Source organism: Paramisgurnus dabryanus, chromosome 5 (genome assembly GCF_030506205.2).
Source record: "Paramisgurnus dabryanus chromosome 5, PD_genome_1.1, whole genome shotgun sequence".
NCBI classification, from domain to species: domain Eukaryota; kingdom Metazoa; phylum Chordata; class Actinopteri; order Cypriniformes; family Cobitidae; genus Paramisgurnus; species Paramisgurnus dabryanus.
The window spans coordinates 39,451,637-39,471,392 of NC_133341.1; the positions used below are offsets into that span (position 1 = coordinate 39,451,637).

A 19,756-nucleotide genomic window follows, 5' to 3' on the forward strand; every position below is an offset into this window, starting at 1 on the left:
ATTGCTCATAAGGTCAAGTTAGATTTATTGTCATTTAAGACTTGGAGAATGAATAGTTAAACATCATTATAAAATGCTTATTGCTTTTGAAGTAAAGTTAACTGTTGTTTTAGATCAAATTGACTACAGATTGTGAGCATTTATACATTTAGTAGTATATGTGGTGCAATTTACAAGACTGAATGCTATATGTCGACATCACATTTTTATGTAAAACTACTAAACAACATTTTCTCCAATAAAAACCTTTTTGCAGACTAATCAACAGAGGGAATATTCAACATTTCTTTAGTAAAAAAAATATGTTGTGCCTATAAAATGAGTAAACACTATTAAATTATTTAATTCTTAAAAATTGAATTCCAAAATTTGAGTTAAAAATAACATAAAAATGTGAACAATTTGAGTTATTGTAAATGAACACATTATTGAGTAAATTCAACTTAAATTTATCATGTATAATGCACTTAAATTTGTAAGAAGGAAATTAACTTATTACTTTGCATTGAAACAACATGAATGATTTTGGTAGACATAACTAACTAGGCATTGGACTTTGCATGCTTTGCATGAGAATGCATTTCAGAGTAAAATGTGAATTTAAACGGTATTTAAACTAAAAAAAAAAGATTTGTCAGTGTTTAATGTTTATTTATCTTTGAGATTTATAGGTGTTTCTGTTTCTTGGAGTGTTGTAGTTACCATTGTTCAGAAAACAGATGCTTTTGTTTAGACTGTAGGTGACACAATGAAAACCACAATGTTTGTTAATTCACTCAATGAGCTAATGCCAGTACTGAGAGCAGTCTATTTTTACTTGCTCTCCATAATGTGGTATATAATAATAAATATGAAGAAAAAGGGTCATTTTACATGATTCAATCAGGAAGATTCCATTCAAGAAGTAAACCTTAAAAGTACTTAAAAATAGTATTGTTACTTAACAAAGTGCAAGTAAATATCACATATTTTTTAAATGCGTATAAATAGCAAGCAGAAGTGAAAAGTCGTGCAATACGTATGGCAAGTTCCAATTATGCATATGATACGCCAGTCCTTCCTGTTATATGGCGCATCTTTTTGTGTCATTTTATTTATTGGTTTCTTTTTTTTTCAGTTTTTTTTTACCATTGTCTCTTGGGTTTGGTGTTAAAGCAAGTTTTTGTTACATAAAACGACATCCTAACCCAAACCTTAATTCTAACCCCAACACCAAGTGACCATGGTTTAAAAATAGACAAAAATGAAGAAACCTATATATTAAATGACATCCTAAAGCAAATCCCAAATCTAACCCCAAACCCAAGCAACAATAAAAAAGTGAGAAAAAAAGAGAAACCAATAAATAAAACGACACATATAAGTGAACGGGAAAGACTGGCGTATCATATATGTATGCAAAATGGGAATTTGGCGTATTTATATGCACTTCATTAGAATGGATTGAATTTTACTTAACTAAGTTAAGTAGATTTACTTTACTGTACAAATTTTTTGCTGCTCTACATTGTTTTGTTGAATCAACTCAGATTTACAAGTCATTTCAACATACAATTTATTTTGACAAGAGATGAGTTGATATAACTACAGATGAGTTGTTATGTAACTTATAAAATATAGTTGAAAAAGTCAACTTTATTTATAGATGTTGTAGCAAACACAAGCACCAGTTTTCTGAACATTGGTAACTACAACACTCCAAGAAACGCCTATAAATCTCAAAGATAAATAAACATTAAACACTGACAAATCTTTCTTTTTAGTTTAAATAGCATTTAAATTCAAATTTGACTCTCAAATGCATTCCCATGCAAAGTCCACTAAGTTAGTTATGTCTACCAAAATTATTCATGTTGCATTTTTACAGTGTTCATTTCACCGAGCCCCTAAGGTGAAATGGGAGTAAAACAATCTAAAGTTTAGTTTCATGTGCTCATGTGTGACTTTCATGCGCAGAATTTTTTTTAAGTTTAGTTTCACTTGATGCGATAGTTTCATGTGCGCACGCGAAACTAAACTTTTTTTAATTTTTGCTCCATGTCCCCTTAGGGGCTCCGTACATTTACATATGCACTGTAAAAAAATGCAGTATTTTTGTCAAATCAACATATATTTGTATGTAACTTATGTAACTAAAAAATTAAGTTAACAATTTCAACTTGATTTTATAAGTTATGTCAACTTATCACATGCCAAAACAAAAAGAGTAGGTTGAATTGACTTGTAAAACCTAGTTGTTTAACTTCATGCTGCATTTTTACAGTATGTATGAAATTTACCTGAAAAATAAATGAACCAGTGCAAAATAAAAAAATGAAGTAAATTCTACTATTTTAGTGCAATAGCAGGGTTCTCCGCAGTTTCCCAGAAAGAAAAGACGAAGACTGAGTAATTGTTTTATTTATTTGTAATGCTGTTTTATGTTAAACATCACTAGTCTTTTTTAACTAGCACATGTGACTTAGGGCAAGGGATTTCTCTCTCTTCTTTCCTGTTTTCTAACCTCATAGCTATTATGGGTGCAGGCAGGGACTCCATCTGGGTCTGTTTGTGCCCTCTGTTCTCATTATTTACCCCATCATCTCTCAAGCATCCCACTAAATCTGACAGTCCATACCACTGCAGGACTAACAGAGGCTCCAGCAGCCATAGAGCTAATGAGCGGCGTCCCGATACAATGATTTCACACACTAGCTCGGAGAACAAGAGCTTACATGGGAAATAAGCTGGGGATTTCTGTTTAAAAACAGCAAGTCCACAACATCAACACAGTGATCCCGGGATTACAGTTATGATGATTAAAGCAGCGAAATATGATTTAGGAAATCTGTTTAGGAACAGACGCAGGTAAATGTCACTGGAATAAATGTCTGTGATGACAGGTCTGTTTTGAGTAAACGCAAACCCTCTTAGTCCAGTATTTCAACTCTGGCGTCGCTTTTAGCTCCCTCACTTTTCAAATATTGCATTAACATTAGCATCACAACATTGCAATAATGGATCCACATGGAGGCAGCCTCTCCCCTGTCACGCAAACAGCAGTAAGGTTCAGTGGCAGGCTATTGTGAGTCAGGTTTATTTTATATGGAACACATGTCCATTAATGACAGACACAGAGCACGCGTGGTTTGCCTGCCCACAGTATTGTGGGAATGATTACAGGGGACGGGGGGAGGGCGCTTTGACATTAGCATTGCTTTTGATCATGCCGTTCACCAAGGTGGCGCTGAGGAAACTCAGAACCGATGCTGGCAAAGGTTTAGATGCTAAAAGGTTCCCACACATGGCTGAGAGAAATGGAGGCTCTTGTGTGAACCCCCAGTAATTGGATTTGGTGGTGGGTTCCCTGGCACAGAATTAATTGTGATGGTATAATGCAAAGCAAAACGCTTGTTTTCGAGCAGCGGTGCAAAAGTGATATTGGAGGTTGGTTGCAAACTGAGATTGAGACGTAAGGTATGATTATGTTCTCATGGCAAGTTTGTTGTTGGTACAAGACAATTTTCTTTCATGCAACTTTTAATACACTAGTGGTGGTGACAATTGCATCTGAATGAACTGGTTTTGGGTGCATTCATCCAACCCATTCTTATGAAGAGCGTATAAATAGCACACAGTTGAGGAGTTGTGCAAAACCAATACTATCTCACGAGAATTCGTACATATTTTACGAGTTGGCTAATTCGTATTAATTCATATGACCACTTTTGTACGTTTTGGTACTTTTTGCCTTAACCCCTGTGATGTTGGCGTAAGGTGCAGGGTTAGGGGATCGGTTTCGTTGTAGTTGTTTTTAACATGAAAATCGCATGATTAACTTCGTACGAATTGATTCGAATTAGCCAACTTGTAAAATATGTACGATTTCTTGTGATATCAGGCTGGCAATACATACACCAAATTACAATTTTGCGTGCATATGATATTGCATGTCAGTCCTTCCCGTTCACTTAGTATAGCGCATCTTTTTGTGCCGTTTTATGTATTGGTTTCACAATTTTTTTAAACCATTGTCGCTTGGGTTTGAGGTTAGATTTGGGATTTGCTTTGGGATGTCATTAAAGCAACATGATCTCACAAAGTTCCGTGGGATAGTCACGTAATTTTTTGCTCATTTTTTTCCGTGGCATTCTCACGGATCTCCGCATATTTCCGTGGCCCTGACATGGACTTTCTTTTCCGTGGCATTCTCACGGATTGGTTACTCAACTGTTTTGTCCTATTTTCAAACCATTGTTGCTTCGGTTTAGGGTTAGATATGGTGTTTGCGTTAGTATTGGTTTATACAATGTATTCTTTTATATTTTCTAAACTTTAATCAATTGTCGTCTGGAGTTGGTTGGGGTTAGAGTTGGGTTTGGGTAGGGATGTCATTTTATGTAAATCTAACCCTAAACCGGAGCGACAATGGTAAAAAAATAGGACAAAACAGTTGAGTAACCAATCCGTGAGAATGCCACGGAAATATGCGGAGATCCGTGAGAATGCCACGGAAAAATTAGCAAAAAATTCCGTGACTATGCCACGGAAATTCGTGAGATCAGGTTGCCTTAAATAGATTTCTCCATGTTTTTGTTTCTTTTTTTAACCATGGTCCCTTGGTGTTGGGGTTAGAATTGGGGTTTTGGTTAGGATGTCATTTTATTATTGTTTTAAAAACATTTAAAAATAAAAAATAAAAATAAAACTTGTTCTTGCCTGACCTACTTCAAGTTGATGGTGCATTGTTTAAAGACATTTCCCATAAAACAAGAGTCTTTCCATGTAAAAATGCAGCATGAAGTTAAAACAACTTGATTTTGCAAGTCAATTCAACCAACTATTTTAAGTTTTGACTTAAGTTGACATAACTTATAAAAACAAGTTAACATTGTTTAACTTAATTTAAGTTAAAGTAACATAAAAATATATACTGCATTTTTTTACAGTGTGGTTTATATTGAGTCATTTCAATAAGACAAAAAGAAAGCATAACATATGTTTCAAACTTTTTTAAGACGTATTGAAAGCCGTGATTTAGACACCACTCCTTAAGAGTAGTAGTAGACAAGAAGATAAAACAGAGTTTAGTGACTCTGCTGAATGCAAACACAGTTGTCAGATCTTTTGGACTGTCTTTCACCAAGCAAAATGTTTCAAGACAGATAATCTAAAGACCCAGGCAGTGCCAACAACTTTTGATTCATTTTAAAGACGACATTGTTGATCACAGTTCACTTCCCTGAAATCTCAATGGCATCTCATGTTGATAGTGCTCCCTTTAAATCCTCTTTAAATCATCGTTCTCAAAGAGTTTGAATATAACTGTATGAATTGACTTGTACATTTGTAACCTCATATACTAAAGGACACCTTTCCCTGGATGTAAAGACAGCTGCAGGGTGCAGTAAAATGCAGGTTATCTGTTATCTCAAAACTCTTGTAATTAGTTGAAAATGGGGGTTGTGTCTTTTGTGCGACTGTTCGAGACTTTGAAAGGGAGATCTGGTCATATGATAATATAGATTTAAGAAAGTCAGAAAGGTTGATGGTCTCCGCAGATCGAGTTGACACTGTTAGAAAATAAAATAGTCCCTAGCTGTCACTGGGGCGGTACCCTTTCAAACAACACCTTTAAAAAGTTCATGTTAGTATCAAAGAGTGTATATTAGGGTGTTTTCACATACAGTTCATTTTAAAAGAACCAAGTGAACCAGAAAAAAACTAGCTGAATGCGAACTCAGTCTTTCTGGTGTTCACAATGTAGTGGACTTAAAAAAGGACCTAGTTCTTTTTTTGATCCTTTTAAGAACTGAAGTGATCTCAGACCCTTTCTTGTTCACATCTTCATAAGTACTCAGACCCCAGCTTTCTGTGCAGCAGTCAATTTTGATACATGTCAAAACAACATACGAAACTTTCAAATGTCAAAAATAAATTGAACCAAATGTGAACCATATTCAGCCATTGGTCTTATTATGGTTCACTTTGGGTCCTTTTAGAAGGGTCTGAGATCAATTGGTTTGTTCTCGCAGAAAGTTGTGTTATAGTCACGAAAAATTTGATTAATTTATTCGTGTCCATGGCATGAAAATCAGCTTTTTTTGCTTTGAGCACAAATGTCTCTTTCACGAATTTCTATAATTAGTTTTTGTGTCCATGGCACGACTTTCTTTTTCATGGCATTTTATGTATTGTTTTCTCATTTCTTCCCCCCTATTTTTAAATTATTCTTGCCTGGAGTTGGGGTTTGTGTTAGGATGTCAAATTTAACAGAAAATTATTCTAACACCAAGCAACAATGGTAAGAAAATAGGAAAAAACAATGAGAAAGCAATACATAAAATGAAATGAAAAAGAAAGTCATGCCATGGACACGAAAAACTATTTATAGAAATACGAAACAGAAAATCGTGTTCAAGGCAGGAAAAAAGCTCAATTTCGTGCCATAGACAAAAATAAATTAGTCAAATTTTTTGTGACACGACTTTCCGTAAGATCAATCTGGTTCATATATATATTTGGGACCTCAAATTAACTAGGTGTGAAAACCTCAAAGAAACATATTGGTACCAAATGTATACATATCTGTACCCAAATTGGTAAATATTAGGACATTTTAAAGAATACTGCCCCAGTGACCGCTTGGGACCATTTTTAAAGAAACATAAATAACATAAATAACATAATAACATAAAATAACAAAACCTTTCGCTGGCTGTTAATATCTGGTTGTAACCAATGCTGCTTTATAATGTCATTTTGTATAAGTATAATATAAGCCATTGTGTTAGGTGCTCCTCTTGTAATTTCAAGAAAATGACAATAAACCAACTTGATCACCAGTTAAGTGTCAGTCATAGATCACTGTGATTATTAATTAATCTAACTCAATTGTTATATAGTAGCGTTGAACTCTGAGACGAAATAAAATCAATAATATTTTGAATTTATTACACACATTTCAAATATTCAAGATGAAAGACAAAAACACTAACCCATTTTCCAGCAGAGGGCGATGTCAACAAACAGTTATACCGAGTGCCAAACGAGACGTGCGTCCAAGTTTTAACCACAACGATTTGCACCCATCAAAGGTTTCTTGCATGCTTCTTCAAATTATATACATACAGACCCATAATGTATGAAATATAGAGAGTAACAGCCACAAACTGTATTAAATGTCATCTCACACAAACAGACTGTTGACGAGAAGAGATTATGATGTCATATTAAAAGTTTATTAATAATGATAACAATGTTGTGGTCTGCGCCCCTTGATAAACGCAGTTGGGATTCACAGTTTTAAAAATGCGAGGGGTATGAACTCTTGAGTTGTTTGGGGCTCTGTGAGACGACTGTTGGAGCCAAGTGATCAGTCATCGACTAATTGTTTCAGACAAACATTTTTTCTCCATGAGAGTGCAAGGTCGAGAATTTGGCTCTGTTAATTGGAAGTAACAGAATTTAACAATAGGCTCCCAAAATGAGTTTTGTGCTTACGGTTTTAGAGAGAGAAGAGGGGGCACTCTAATTATCAGCCAGGACTTTGGAGATCCCGTTAGCCATTGTGCGCGGTTGTGCAGAGGCCGTGTGGCCGGCCGGCAGGCGACTGGCGCCGGATTCTGGACAAAGGACTGTCTGCTACTGCAGTGCGCTTAACCCTTCCACTAAGACAGTGACATTTCTACATTCTTAATACCCCCCCCCCATAAATATACACATATACACAAAGTTTTTTTTTACATTTTTCACTTTAAGGGAAAAATTCAAGCTGAAAATTTTTAAATATTGTGGTGGTTACCAATTTAAGTATTTTTTAAGTTGATCCAACTTTTACTTTTTACAGTGTATATATATATATATATATATATATATATATATATATATATATATATATATATATATATATATATGTGTGTGTGTGTGTATATATATATTTTTTTGTCATTTTGTTTTTATATTTTTAACCTGGTGAGAGCAAGCAAGATCAACATATTAATAGCGTTAAAAGAATTCAATGCGCAAGTGCGCAGAACAAATAAACACACTATTAGCAAACAACCAACAAGTACACTGCAAAAAGTGAAAAGTTGGATCAACTTTTGGATTAAAAAAGCTTCAATTGGTAACACCTAATAAATTTAAGTTATTTCAAACATAAAGTGTTTTTCACTTTCACATTTTTGTTACCAAATGAAATATTTTTACAGTGTACACGTTTTTGGAAAGCTGAAATAACAAATGAACAAATGCAGGTATATGTTCTTAGTGCTGAAGGCCAAATTATGGTGTTGGGTAATCAAAGAAATGAAAACTTTTTAGTAAGCTATGTGCTGCATAAACATTTGTCCTATTTTTTGCAGGTTTATATCAGTACATAGTATCGTAACGTCATTATTAATTATTGCTGTCAAGTTTTAAATTATTCATTTTTTATACTTCGGATCACATTAAAGAGGAACAAGTCTTTTTCAAAACTACATGCAAGTGATCAACAGATGGCGCAGCTACACAAGCTTTAGCTGTAGGATATGTTGTGCAGAAGCCAGCTAAACCAATTCAGCAATCTACACGCATGCATTGCGTTTTAGTAAGCGACACTGCAGATATGGATTTGATTTAAAGCACACGAATTTCTTAAGAAAGGGTTAAATCACAAGTAATGCCAATCATACATGCCAGAAAACGGAAAATTCATTCATATTATAACTTCACAATGGCAAAAAGCTTAATATGGACGAATGAATTATACGTGTTTAGAAAATATCACATTTTGTACACTGTAAAAAAATAGCTGTAATTATGCAGCTGGTTGCCAGTAACTTACTGTAGAAGATAAAGATAAAGTTTAATGTTCATTTAACTTTGACCAAATTGTTGCCAGTAATTAAAAGAAATGTAAAATCTACAGTAAGTTACTGGCAGCTAGTTGCCAGTAATACCCAGAAATACTGTAATTAATAAAAAAAAAATGTACAGTGATGTGGCTTTTTCTTACATTTTAACAGGCCATATAGATGTTGTTCAGAATTTTACATAAAGAAACGATTTTACGATTATTTACCAATTGCGTAAAATAATCGGATTTAAAATAAAAAGAAATGTATATATGCATACGGTGTTCTGGAAAACACATTCACCACTTCAGCTGTACAATCCATAGGTTATTCTTTCATGTGATTCGCCCATATAGATTAAACATAGTATCTAAGATCTGCGAGTATGAAAAACAGAAAGAAATTTATTGAAACGACTAAATGAACACTTTCGTTTTATTTAAATTGAGAATGCAACAAAATTGTTCATTTACCCGAGAATCCAGCACCGATATGTTTAAATACATAGCTCAAACTTTCTCAATGCAAGATTACAAAGAAACCTGAGTTTTCCATGCTTACGGACCATCGTTGTGTTAAAATGATCAACACATGAAATAGACTTCAAATCTGTCATCAGATATTTTGATTTACAGTGGCATATTTCCTTCACGTATCTGAATATCACAAACATCCAAACACTTTCGGTTTCCTGTTATCAAACGCTAGATTATATTCATATTTGTAAATGGGGAAAATAGATATAAATGTAACAAATTGAGACTTAGTAGTATTTACACACAAATATACAGTTTTAAATAAATTAAAATCCTTCGATCCATCTACTGTATTTACAAAACGTGTTTTACTTTTTAAATAATTAGAAAAAAAATGTCCCAGATACTTAAACGTCGTCCATCCTCAGGAATACAGTTAAATGTCTTTTTTAGAAATATAAGCTCAGGGTTGTTTTGGAAACATGATATAACAAATGGTGAACAGGCAGTCCATATAGAGATGTAAATTTAGTCCATAAATTCGTCGCGAAATGAAACACGTTTGAAAGTCAGCCATCCGGAAAATGCTAATAATTTTTCTCGAAATCCAAACATGTGGGCTCTGATACACTTGAAAATAGATGTCGCAATGCATGAGGCATAATTTTTCAAAAGTCAAGAGGTGTGTCATGTGGTCACTTTGGTGAATCTCCACCGGGGGACATGTCTCTGCGTTTTTCCAATCCACTGACCAGTCTTTGTATATTCTGCAGTTCGTTAATGCAGTCCTTTCCTGAAGATTTGGGAGATCCTGCATTCTGGCTGCTTCCAGTTTTATGACTTTGGTGCTCAGAAATCGGACTGCTCTCCCTGCTGCCTGATTTTGACGACCCTGACTCCGTATTCAGAGTACTTGATAAACCGGTGGTTAGCAAACCGGAGCTCTGGGAAACTGATACTGGGATCTGATAGGGGTTGAAACGCAACCTTGGTCGGGTGCTGCTGAGAAAGGGGTTCCGGCCGAGGGAGGACGCGGCACTGCCGGCTGGGAGGGCCGAGGCTGCTGCAGCTGCAGCCGCCATGTATGTGTACGGGTAGGGTAGCAGTCCCCCGAATGGTGGCATAGAGATACCCTAAATGTAAAACAATAAGCAATAATTTTAAAACATGTTCAGACCAACGTGGATAAACAAATGTTGTTTAATAAAATATGACAGTTATAGTGAAATATTATTGCGTAAAAGGTTGTATCCATTAAAATAGACGACCAAGCGCAGTAGGAAAACTTTCTTTTGATACGATAATTCATACAATTATTTTTTTCTTTTCTGTCATTGTCCAAACATATACCTTTTCTCTTTGATGACATGATGTAGCTAAAATACAAATTAGTTTTGTAATTCACTGAAGGTGCACGTGTAAAAAACGCATCATGAAGTTAAAACAAGTCAATTCAACCTACTATTTTCAGTTTTGACATAACTTAGAAAAACAAGTTGAAATGGTAAAAAGTAACTTAAAAAGATATGTTGATTTGACAAAAATTATGCATATGTTTACATAAAAAAGGACTTATAATGCTAATCATACCTGAGATGCAAGCATATGCTGTGATAAGTGGAATGGGAAAGGGTTGGATGAACTGGTACTTTGAGAGGAGAGACTGCCATTCTCTAGTCCACTTGCTCCAGACATAGAGGCTAACAAATGTCCCATGCCCATGGTAGAGAAAGCACTAGGAGCCATAGCAAACTGCCCAGGGTGAAATAAAAGTGGTTGTCCCGTGCTCAGTGGGTTAAAGAAATGTTGATTGTGTAAACCAGAGAGAGCTAGACTTTGTAAATGACCGGCACTAAAATGTGATGGGCTCTCTGTTTGAACCATCAGAGGTGAGAATCCTTCTTTGACCGTGTTCAGGCCCATACAGTCTCCATCTTTTTTTGAGGTATCTGATTCTTTCAAAGTTCTGCCATCCAGCTTGTCCTTCTCCAGGTTTCTGCCACTGAATATAGAGTCATTTTCCTTCCTTGAATCGGAGCAGTCTTCCTTTATTTCTGGGTTAGATTTGTCCTTGACTTTGTCTTCACAATGTGGGCTGAATGGTGATGGTGGTCCCTGGCCTGGACTACTAACTCTGATTGACATATCATCTTGTTCATCCTGTTCGTGATCACTTTCATTACAGTTTTTGTCACCTGGAAAATAGAAATATATTGAGCACATACAGCTTATAGAAAAAAAATAAGGAAAAAGTTTACATAATTATTTTCTCTCCTTGATATGTGTCACATCAGCTTATAACTGTTCAACCACTTGTTTTGATTAAACTGAAATGAAAGAAATGTGTTTTCCATATAAACTGCTTTCTTTCTTTGTGACAAATTTCGTCTGTGGCACAATAACCGGGACTTTTGTTTTATTAAATGGGATTTACAAAGCAACAAACAACGTCTAGACAGCCACCTTTTACAAAGTTACACCATAACAATTATTTATATATTTTACATTTAATATCTGCAAATATATTACATTAGCTGGATTATACTGGTTTGCGCCATGCATATAAAAGCTGCCATGCTGTTAAAAATGGAAAATTGTGATACTGAAACACTGAAATATATTAGACAGGAATTACTTACAGAATACTTAAATGCAAACATCTTATAAGAACAGATAATAAATCTGTTAAAATGTGTTTTATACAATTTAAAAATTAATGTCCCCATTATTAATTTTTAGAATAGTTGACATCTGTAAATTATAGTCTCAATATGTCCAATTTTTTACCTATATTAAAAGTAAAATAATAATAAAATAAATAATGTTAGTAAAGTTTGCACCTAAACGAAATTGAGGCTAGATCTCTGCCTTTAAAATGTTAAACGCAATATCTATCAATACATATTCGTTTTTCTTTATTGGGTTCACCTTTCCTATCACAGCCGATGCAGGGAAACGCCAGTATAGCAAAATGCATGATGAAAATAATAATAAAGGCTAAATCTATTTCAATTTTTCATGAATAGTATAGAAATGGCCTTTTTGTTTATTCAGACTAAGCCAGCAATTTGTAAAGAGTTAGACATGGCAACTATGACGAATGACCAATGATTCAGCAAAGCTACATTTATGCATATTATGTAACTGAAAAACTAAATTATTTCTTTACTATGTCAACATAGTAGCAAGCGAAACACATTATATTTTTACATTTTTGTGCAAGCTATTTGTATCATTTTAATTTTAATTTAGTTGAAACACGCACCCTTTACCATTGCTTAGGTATGCCAGGTGCTGCAACATTCTTGCAACGTGGTGAATGCAAAGCATTTTGATCCTAACTTAACACGTAACAGTAACTTCACAACTAACACGCGACTCACTTAACAAAGCAAGCGAGTTCAAGCTAAACATATTCAACACTTCACGAACTTTAGTTGCTCTTTCAGCAGCAACATACATCTAATAAAAATGCCGCACCGGAGAATAGCTTCTGGCTTATAATTCAAAGCAAGCAAAAAGATAAAGAATATAAACACATTCATAATAAATGTTCACTTGCAAAACACCCCCACATTCAGACAAATGATAAACATGAGAAACTTTGCACTATAAAGATTCATATTAAATTATGATGCATTTGTTTTACCTGTGGATCTGTTGAACTTAAGTGGACTTGCTGCTGTTCCAGTCGGCGAGTGAACTGAATCTCTTCCTGCATTTTGGTCGCAGGATGAGGCGTCTGAATCTCCTCCATCTCGATCTGCTTTGCACTGATCATCATAAATGCGCATTGATGGCAGGCCTAATTGTTTTCTACAACACAATAAAAATGCTTTACTGTCATCACCACCATAATAAATAAATATTTCGTTCTGCAAATTCACTCATTTAAATTATACAACAGTCCAACAATACCTTTTCTCTCTCCTTCCATTCCCCGTATCCCTAAATCCTTTTGCGAATGGATTATTGTCGATTTTCAGTTGTGTGATCTAGTTGAGAAGTAAAATTACATTTATTACATTTAAGTCAATACAAATACATTTTGTAAAACTGTAAAAAAAATTGCTAATGTAAAAACAAGAAACTATAATTTAACTTGTTAAAGATATAGTTATTACTTCGTTAGTTAAATAAGAAAATAGGCTACTTTGTAATTTCAGGTACATTGCCCTTTTTTTTTTTTTTATAAAAAAGTGACCAAATCGTTAAGTATATAGCATTGCTTAACCCTTTTGGATCTCAAGTTATAAATGCCAGTAACCATTTTAGAATAATATGGCAAAAAATGCACGGCCTACTGCAATCCCAAATTACAAACGAAAATATCAAGCAAACCCCAACCATTTCTCTCTCGAATAATGCCTAACAATAATAACATAACGACGGAAAGTCGACCAATAAAAAATATTTAAACAAACAAGTAAATCAATACATAAAAAGTCGATAAATATTAAAAATAATAAACTTACCTTGTCATTCTGATATGCAGTGACGGCTATAAAATCAGTCTCAGGAAATACATAAGTCCTAAAAGTGCTATATGGGAGTTTCAAAATATCGTTGGCTCTAACGATATGAAACCTTGGCTGGTATTTGTGCATAGAATTCAAAATGGTCTGAAAAAAATAGAAAACAAGCTGTAATTTTCCATTAATCAATAAAAATATTAATGGCAGAATGCTGTAGTTAAAATAGATTATTACATCAGGATAACATCCCTTGCCTTGCCTTGTCATGCTTCATTTAGGCAACACTTTCCTCCATTTTACCTTAAAACCATTTTCCTTCAACCATTACCCTTCAATCTCTCTCTCTCTCTCAAAACGAGGCAGATGCCAAGAATATTTTGACACAATCTTTTATTTCCTTAATCAGATCAATAACTGTATCTACTAAAGTCAAAACATATTTTCATTTTATAATCTGGTACCACCGGATAGGGAAACACACAACACATCGTTTGGCAGCAGCAATCCCCTCTATTAGACTAATTTCTGCAACAAAACTACACACAAATATGCAAATATAAATAGTACACAATGTTACTTACAAATCCATGTTTATCCGATATATTATTAGTCAGTTTGAGTTTATGGAATGCAACAGGCTTTGCCATCCACTGTTCCCCCGTGGCCGGGCTATCCGGGTGAATGTACATTCGTTTAGGCATCTCCGGATCGGCCTTCCCTGCGACCATCCATCGAGAATTGTGAAATTTGTACCGACAGTCGTCTGCCGCAACAATATCCATCAAAAGTATATACTTTGCTTTTTTGTCCAGGCCGTTCACGCGCACTTTAAATGGAGGAAACATTCTCCTGTGGACGGAACAAATAGATATAGAAATATAAGTCTAAAGTCAAACAGCTAACTTTATCAGAATAGCCTATTTTTACATTATAAATAAAATGAAATAACAATTAACATATAGGCTAGTTCTGTTGAAGTTTCGGTCATTTGTCCACAGGTACATTCCTGTTTATCTCACTCGACACATATTTAAAGTGCAGGGGTAGTTACACTCTATTCGTTATATTCGCATGGCAATCTTTTATTTTATTTATTTTCAAGAGGAGTAAACAAACGCCATTTTAGCGAGATTTTAAGCGCATTAAAATAACTAATGCACTTATTTGCACAGACATTTATTACTTTATTATAGTCTCAGTAATAGAGGAAATGTGAATGTTGTTGTTGTAAATCGGATATTTCATATATGCAAACAGACTCAGTGTATTCAGTGTAATTTAATATCTAAAATATAATTCTTAAAATAACATTATAAACTCTACAATAAAATTGATATTATTACATGTTTATATTATTTTCTTTTTTGCCTTCATTAAGTTACCTCATCGCGAAGATAATATCCTTAAAATTGCATTACCTTCCAGATTTCGTAATGACCATTTCTGTTCCAATTTTGTGGAATTGATCCCAAAGCTCTTTCGCATCTAATGTTACTTTGGGATCGTCTTCAACATCTTCCTCTGGCTCTAAGCTTTTGAAGGAGCGGAGATGAGCCGCCTGGTGGTGATGACCCAGCGCCGCGTGTAAGCCAGCCTCAGCCGCGCCAGAGAGCGCGTGATCCGCCAGAGGTTTACTGAGACCCGGCGGTAAAGTGAGAGCTGGGAAAAACGAGGGATGAGCCGCAGCAAGGAAAGCTGACATGGGGAAGTCGGCCGGCCTGTGCGCGTGAAAAGGGTGATAAGCCATAGCGTTCGCTGTAAAAACTGGATCTCTCATCGGTGCATCCAAAGAGCCAGATGAAATGATTATATTCTAAAACAACTCACTTAAGTCCGACTGACTGTCGCCGCTGATAGATAGCGCGCTGCTTTCGCAGCAGTAGAAGACTAGTGGGTTAATGTCACTCCCGCTGAGGATGCTCCAATTCCAGCACAATGGTAATATCCTTCAAAAGAGCAGCACTGACACTTCTGTGCAGACATGCACTTTTCCAAGTGTCCAAGTCACTATAGAAAGTAAAACACCTCCGGATGAGGAAAGTCGTGAGAACTGATGAGGAATTGCAAGGTCCTTTCCTGACCAGTGTGTAACTGTGTCTGTCTTACATGTCCCTCCTTACTGGATCCTCGCACTAATGAACCAAGCCGTCTTGATTGCAGATTTTACGCATTCTGGACCAATTGTGGAGCTCCATAGGCGTGGTTTTGACAGGTCCAGCCAAGATGGTGAAAGGGGGGTTGGCTAGAAGGTGTCGGAAGCATTTGCAGTAAGAAAACATGTCAACAGAATAAAATATTAACCAATGACAGAGTAGAGAACTGTAGATCCCACCCCCAAACGCATAACCTAACACAGGACCGGCTAATGGAGAGAGAGAGAGAGAGAGAGAGAGAGAGAGAGAGAGAGAGAGAGAGAGAGAGAGAGAGAGCTTTTCCCAGCTTTCGTCAGTTTTAAACCGCGTGATTTCTTTAAGCTTTCATTTTAAACTTGCAGATCTATAAAAACCTAAAAACGTAACACTTTAAACATTGAAAATTGTAGTCATGTTGCGACCATTGCGAAATAGTTACCACTATTCGAACGTTTTTAAGTTGAATAACTACCCATACACCAAGCAAATGCTGACGGCATTTACGTCAATAATAAATGTAATTTATTATAACAAAGCCAATATATGTGCCATTTTTCCAAAGCTTACACGGTTTACTTGAGTTTTATTTTTGCAACTCAGCAGGCTATGCTGGTAACACCAAATACAATGGTCGCGTAATAGCGGAGCGTATTTTAAACCAAAGTGAAAGGACGATAAGACGGTCGTGGCTTTCTGTTCAGTTTACGGGTTGCCTGTGCCTACTGGACAGAATAACGAGATACTGATCAAACAATTGGGGATTGTTTTATCATTTAACCAACATAACACACTCTAGGAAAAGATATGACCACAAAACTGTATATTTAATGTATGCCGACATGTTTTATTCGATAATTCACAGATCTGTTCACGAATAGGTTAACTCAAATCGACCGACAGGGTACAGCAGAGTTACAATCTGAGCTTTAAAGCTCTATAAGCAGCCGTGTACCTTTAAGGGGCTCGTCAACAGATCCTTGATTAAGAGGGACTCCGTTTGTTAAAGAGCGCTTGGCGCCAGTCGGCTGGAGTCCCACAATAAGAACCTACTCCTGTCAAGTCATATTTGGCCCCAAATTCTCAAACAGTGTGCACCCATGCACTCAATGCATTCAACAACATACAAGTCGAGAACAATATTAGAAATGATTTTACTTGAGCCAGCATTTCCGCATATAACAATTAATGCAATTCAGTGAATGTATACTGATTAAATGGTTACCTCGTTTTGAATATATGTCTATGCACTTTGCATAATAATAATAAAAAAATTACAAAACAATAGACGATTACACTCATTTTTATTTTTGTTTAATAATCCAAACAACAGTGCATTGTGAAGAGGAACTGGATTTTATGTCTCTCTATCAATCAACTCTTTTCATACTGATATCATGAATGTTGTTGTCCTCGGAAATGCCTTCTTACACAAGAGCACAAAACAGGACTGTCCTGGGAGGGAGACATAGGTTGCTGCTGACTTAATACCGTCAGAGATGAAGCGGGCTTGAAGTTATGACAGTTCAAGCAACTCGAGGTCTATTTGAATTCATGCTCCCCAGAGGTGAATCTCCAGGATTTTCAGTCGAGGGTGTATGGAAAGATATCTCACAACAGAAAAGAAGACATCAACTTATTGTGTTGGATAATCCTGTATTGGTATAAACAACCCACGTTTTTCTTTGGTAAGAACTCTGGCTTACTTTATTTTTTTGGCGTTGTTTTAAGTTAGCGTAATCATGAACGGCAGGTGGAATTTAAATTGTTTAAACAATATGTAAAATACAATTTTAGCAACAGATTCCAACATTTATTTTTGCTTGTCTATATAAAGCATTAAAATCTTATTTTTTTCGGGCCTAAACGGATTTATTATTCTTTATTGTTAAGTGTGTCTATATAAATATGAGTAAATGGTTGGTAAATATGCAGGTACCTGAGAATTTGGGAAATTTCTAATGCTTGGTTATTCGATTGCTGTTTCATGTTTAAATAATTATGAACGGTTTTAAAATGTATGTTTTTGTGTTTAAATATGCCTGAACTAATTAAATTTTACAATATGACATTAGCAACGACACTAAATGAAATACACGAATTACCTACATAAAATGCATATTGAGTACCAGGTCAAAGTATGCCAGCAGAAGTTTAAGAACATGAGTAAATCATTCACAAAATGGAAAGTGTTGACACCATAAATCAGCAATAACCACTGCTATATAGACTACAACAGAAAGAAAGCTTCTGGAGAGAGAGCTTGTTAACCGCACATGACGTAAGATAATGATTTTACCACGTATATATTCATCAAGGTAATTATGTAAACAAAGATCCATATAGTGTTCTAACTCATTTATTTGTTCTGGAATATTTACGTTCAAATCCATTCTACCACAAACTGCAGTGCCGTTTTATGCAGGTGTTTGATTTTTAATTCAGACGTTTTCTACATTTTCTGTTCTCCAAAACATTAAGAATAAAGGTCAGTATACACCGTTTAGGCTTTATGTTATTTAAATGCGAAAACAATAAAATTATAGGAAGTTATTTATCATCAATTCCCCAGACTATTCAGTTCAAAAGCTTGTTTAAGCCAAAGTAATCAACATTTCATAAAATGTTGTATTTATCCCGTGGATCAAGTTCTTGGCGCCAGGCCGTTTAAGACTTGTCAAAGTCCTTCATATTTCTTCAGTCCAACAGCATCCCAGAAGAATCCCACATTTATTCACTTTCATCTGTTTTCCTGTAGAGCTTTCCTTGTTATAGGTGCTTCTATCAGAAGCAAAATATGTACATGTAAATGTAATTTATTTACAAAATTTTGCGAAATGTCTCAAGGCCGAATTGGACGTTTATTTTAAACGGAATTAGTTTATTCATGCTTTAAAAAAAGTCCTGGGCTGTTTTTACAAGAAGATCTTTTCCTAAACAATAATCGTAACAGCTTGACTGAGCAAGATGTACAATAGTCGGGGGCGCCACAACAGGTCACACTGCTAAATCACCTTATGAACTTTTAAACTTTCGGGCACTTGAGTTTCAAACGTACATGCACGGGTCACTATGCCATAAATCTGTCTCACTAACGCGACAGGTGAGATTAATTAATACAACTATCAAACCAGTATCATGCTTTTTAGACAATCGAATACAAAATACATTTAAGATAACATTTTTGATACATTTGCTTGTAGTTTGCGGGAATAATGTGTGACGATTTCTTGTAAATTTCTCCTTTGTATACAAACACCCAACATTCAAATATCCAATCTAAACAGTCAGACGCAGATGTAGAGACACAGAGATAATGCAGATATTCCACACACAACTATTCTGAATAAACTTATGTTTGCAGTTAAAAGTATTTTAAGATAATCTTTATTTGTGAGCATTTCAACAATTTGCTTTTATTATTGAAATCTTTTCAGCAGTTTTCCTAATTTTCTACACCAAAAGCTCATTAATCGCTAGACTTACCTTGTGGTAACACAGTGCAATAAGAATAACATTAGGTGACTCTTTTAGATGACGCATATTAATGTGCAAAGTATAGTAGTTTTTTTTTTTTTTTTTTGAAGAATTGATGCAAAAAAAATGTCATATTGGAGAGCTTTTGGATAAAGTAGAGAAGCTACTCGGTACAATTTTCTTTTTACAAGGATTTACATGAATCTATGTCTTAATTTGTTTTTTAAATTGTTTAATCAACTATTTATTAAATATATTCGAATTACTTAATAATTTCGTATAAGAAGTGACATAATCGATTATAAATTGAGGACGAGTGTTTAATATATTGAAATCACACAAATAAAATAAATAACAGTTTCTAAATAAAGAAAGGGTCT

General features: G+C 35.0%; 1 protein-coding gene across 1 annotated transcript; it reads right to left on the bottom strand.

The window, feature by feature from the left end:
• Nucleotides 1–9,236: 9,236 nt before the first annotated feature.
• Nucleotides 9,237–16,038, bottom strand: tbx2a (T-box transcription factor 2a). Its single transcript, XM_065284093.2, has 7 exons — nucleotides 15,189–16,038; nucleotides 14,352–14,619; nucleotides 13,771–13,917; nucleotides 13,214–13,290; nucleotides 12,945–13,111; nucleotides 10,886–11,490; nucleotides 9,237–10,428 (listed from the first exon to the last, which is right to left on the bottom strand). Exons 1-7 carry the CDS (start codon nucleotides 15,545–15,547, stop codon nucleotides 9,991–9,993), a joined length of 2,061 nt encoding a protein of 686 aa, XP_065140165.1. The 5' UTR covers nucleotides 15,548–16,038; the 3' UTR covers nucleotides 9,237–9,990.
• Nucleotides 16,039–19,756: the final 3,718 nt, after the last annotated feature.

Excerpts from the sequence above, each read along its gene's own strand:
- tbx2a (XM_065284093.2), bottom strand. The coding sequence starts at position 15,547 with ATGAGAGATCCAGTTTTTACAGCGAACGCTATGGCTTATCACCCTTTT. Across the intron at positions 14,620-15,188 it reads GTCATTACGAAATCTGGAAG|GAGAATGTTTCCTCCATTTA; the intron begins GTAATGCAATTT and ends TTCCGTCCACAG. Across the intron at positions 13,918-14,351 it reads TATCGGATAAACATGGATTT|ACCATTTTGAATTCTATGCA; the intron begins GTAAGTAACATT and ends TATTTTTTTCAG.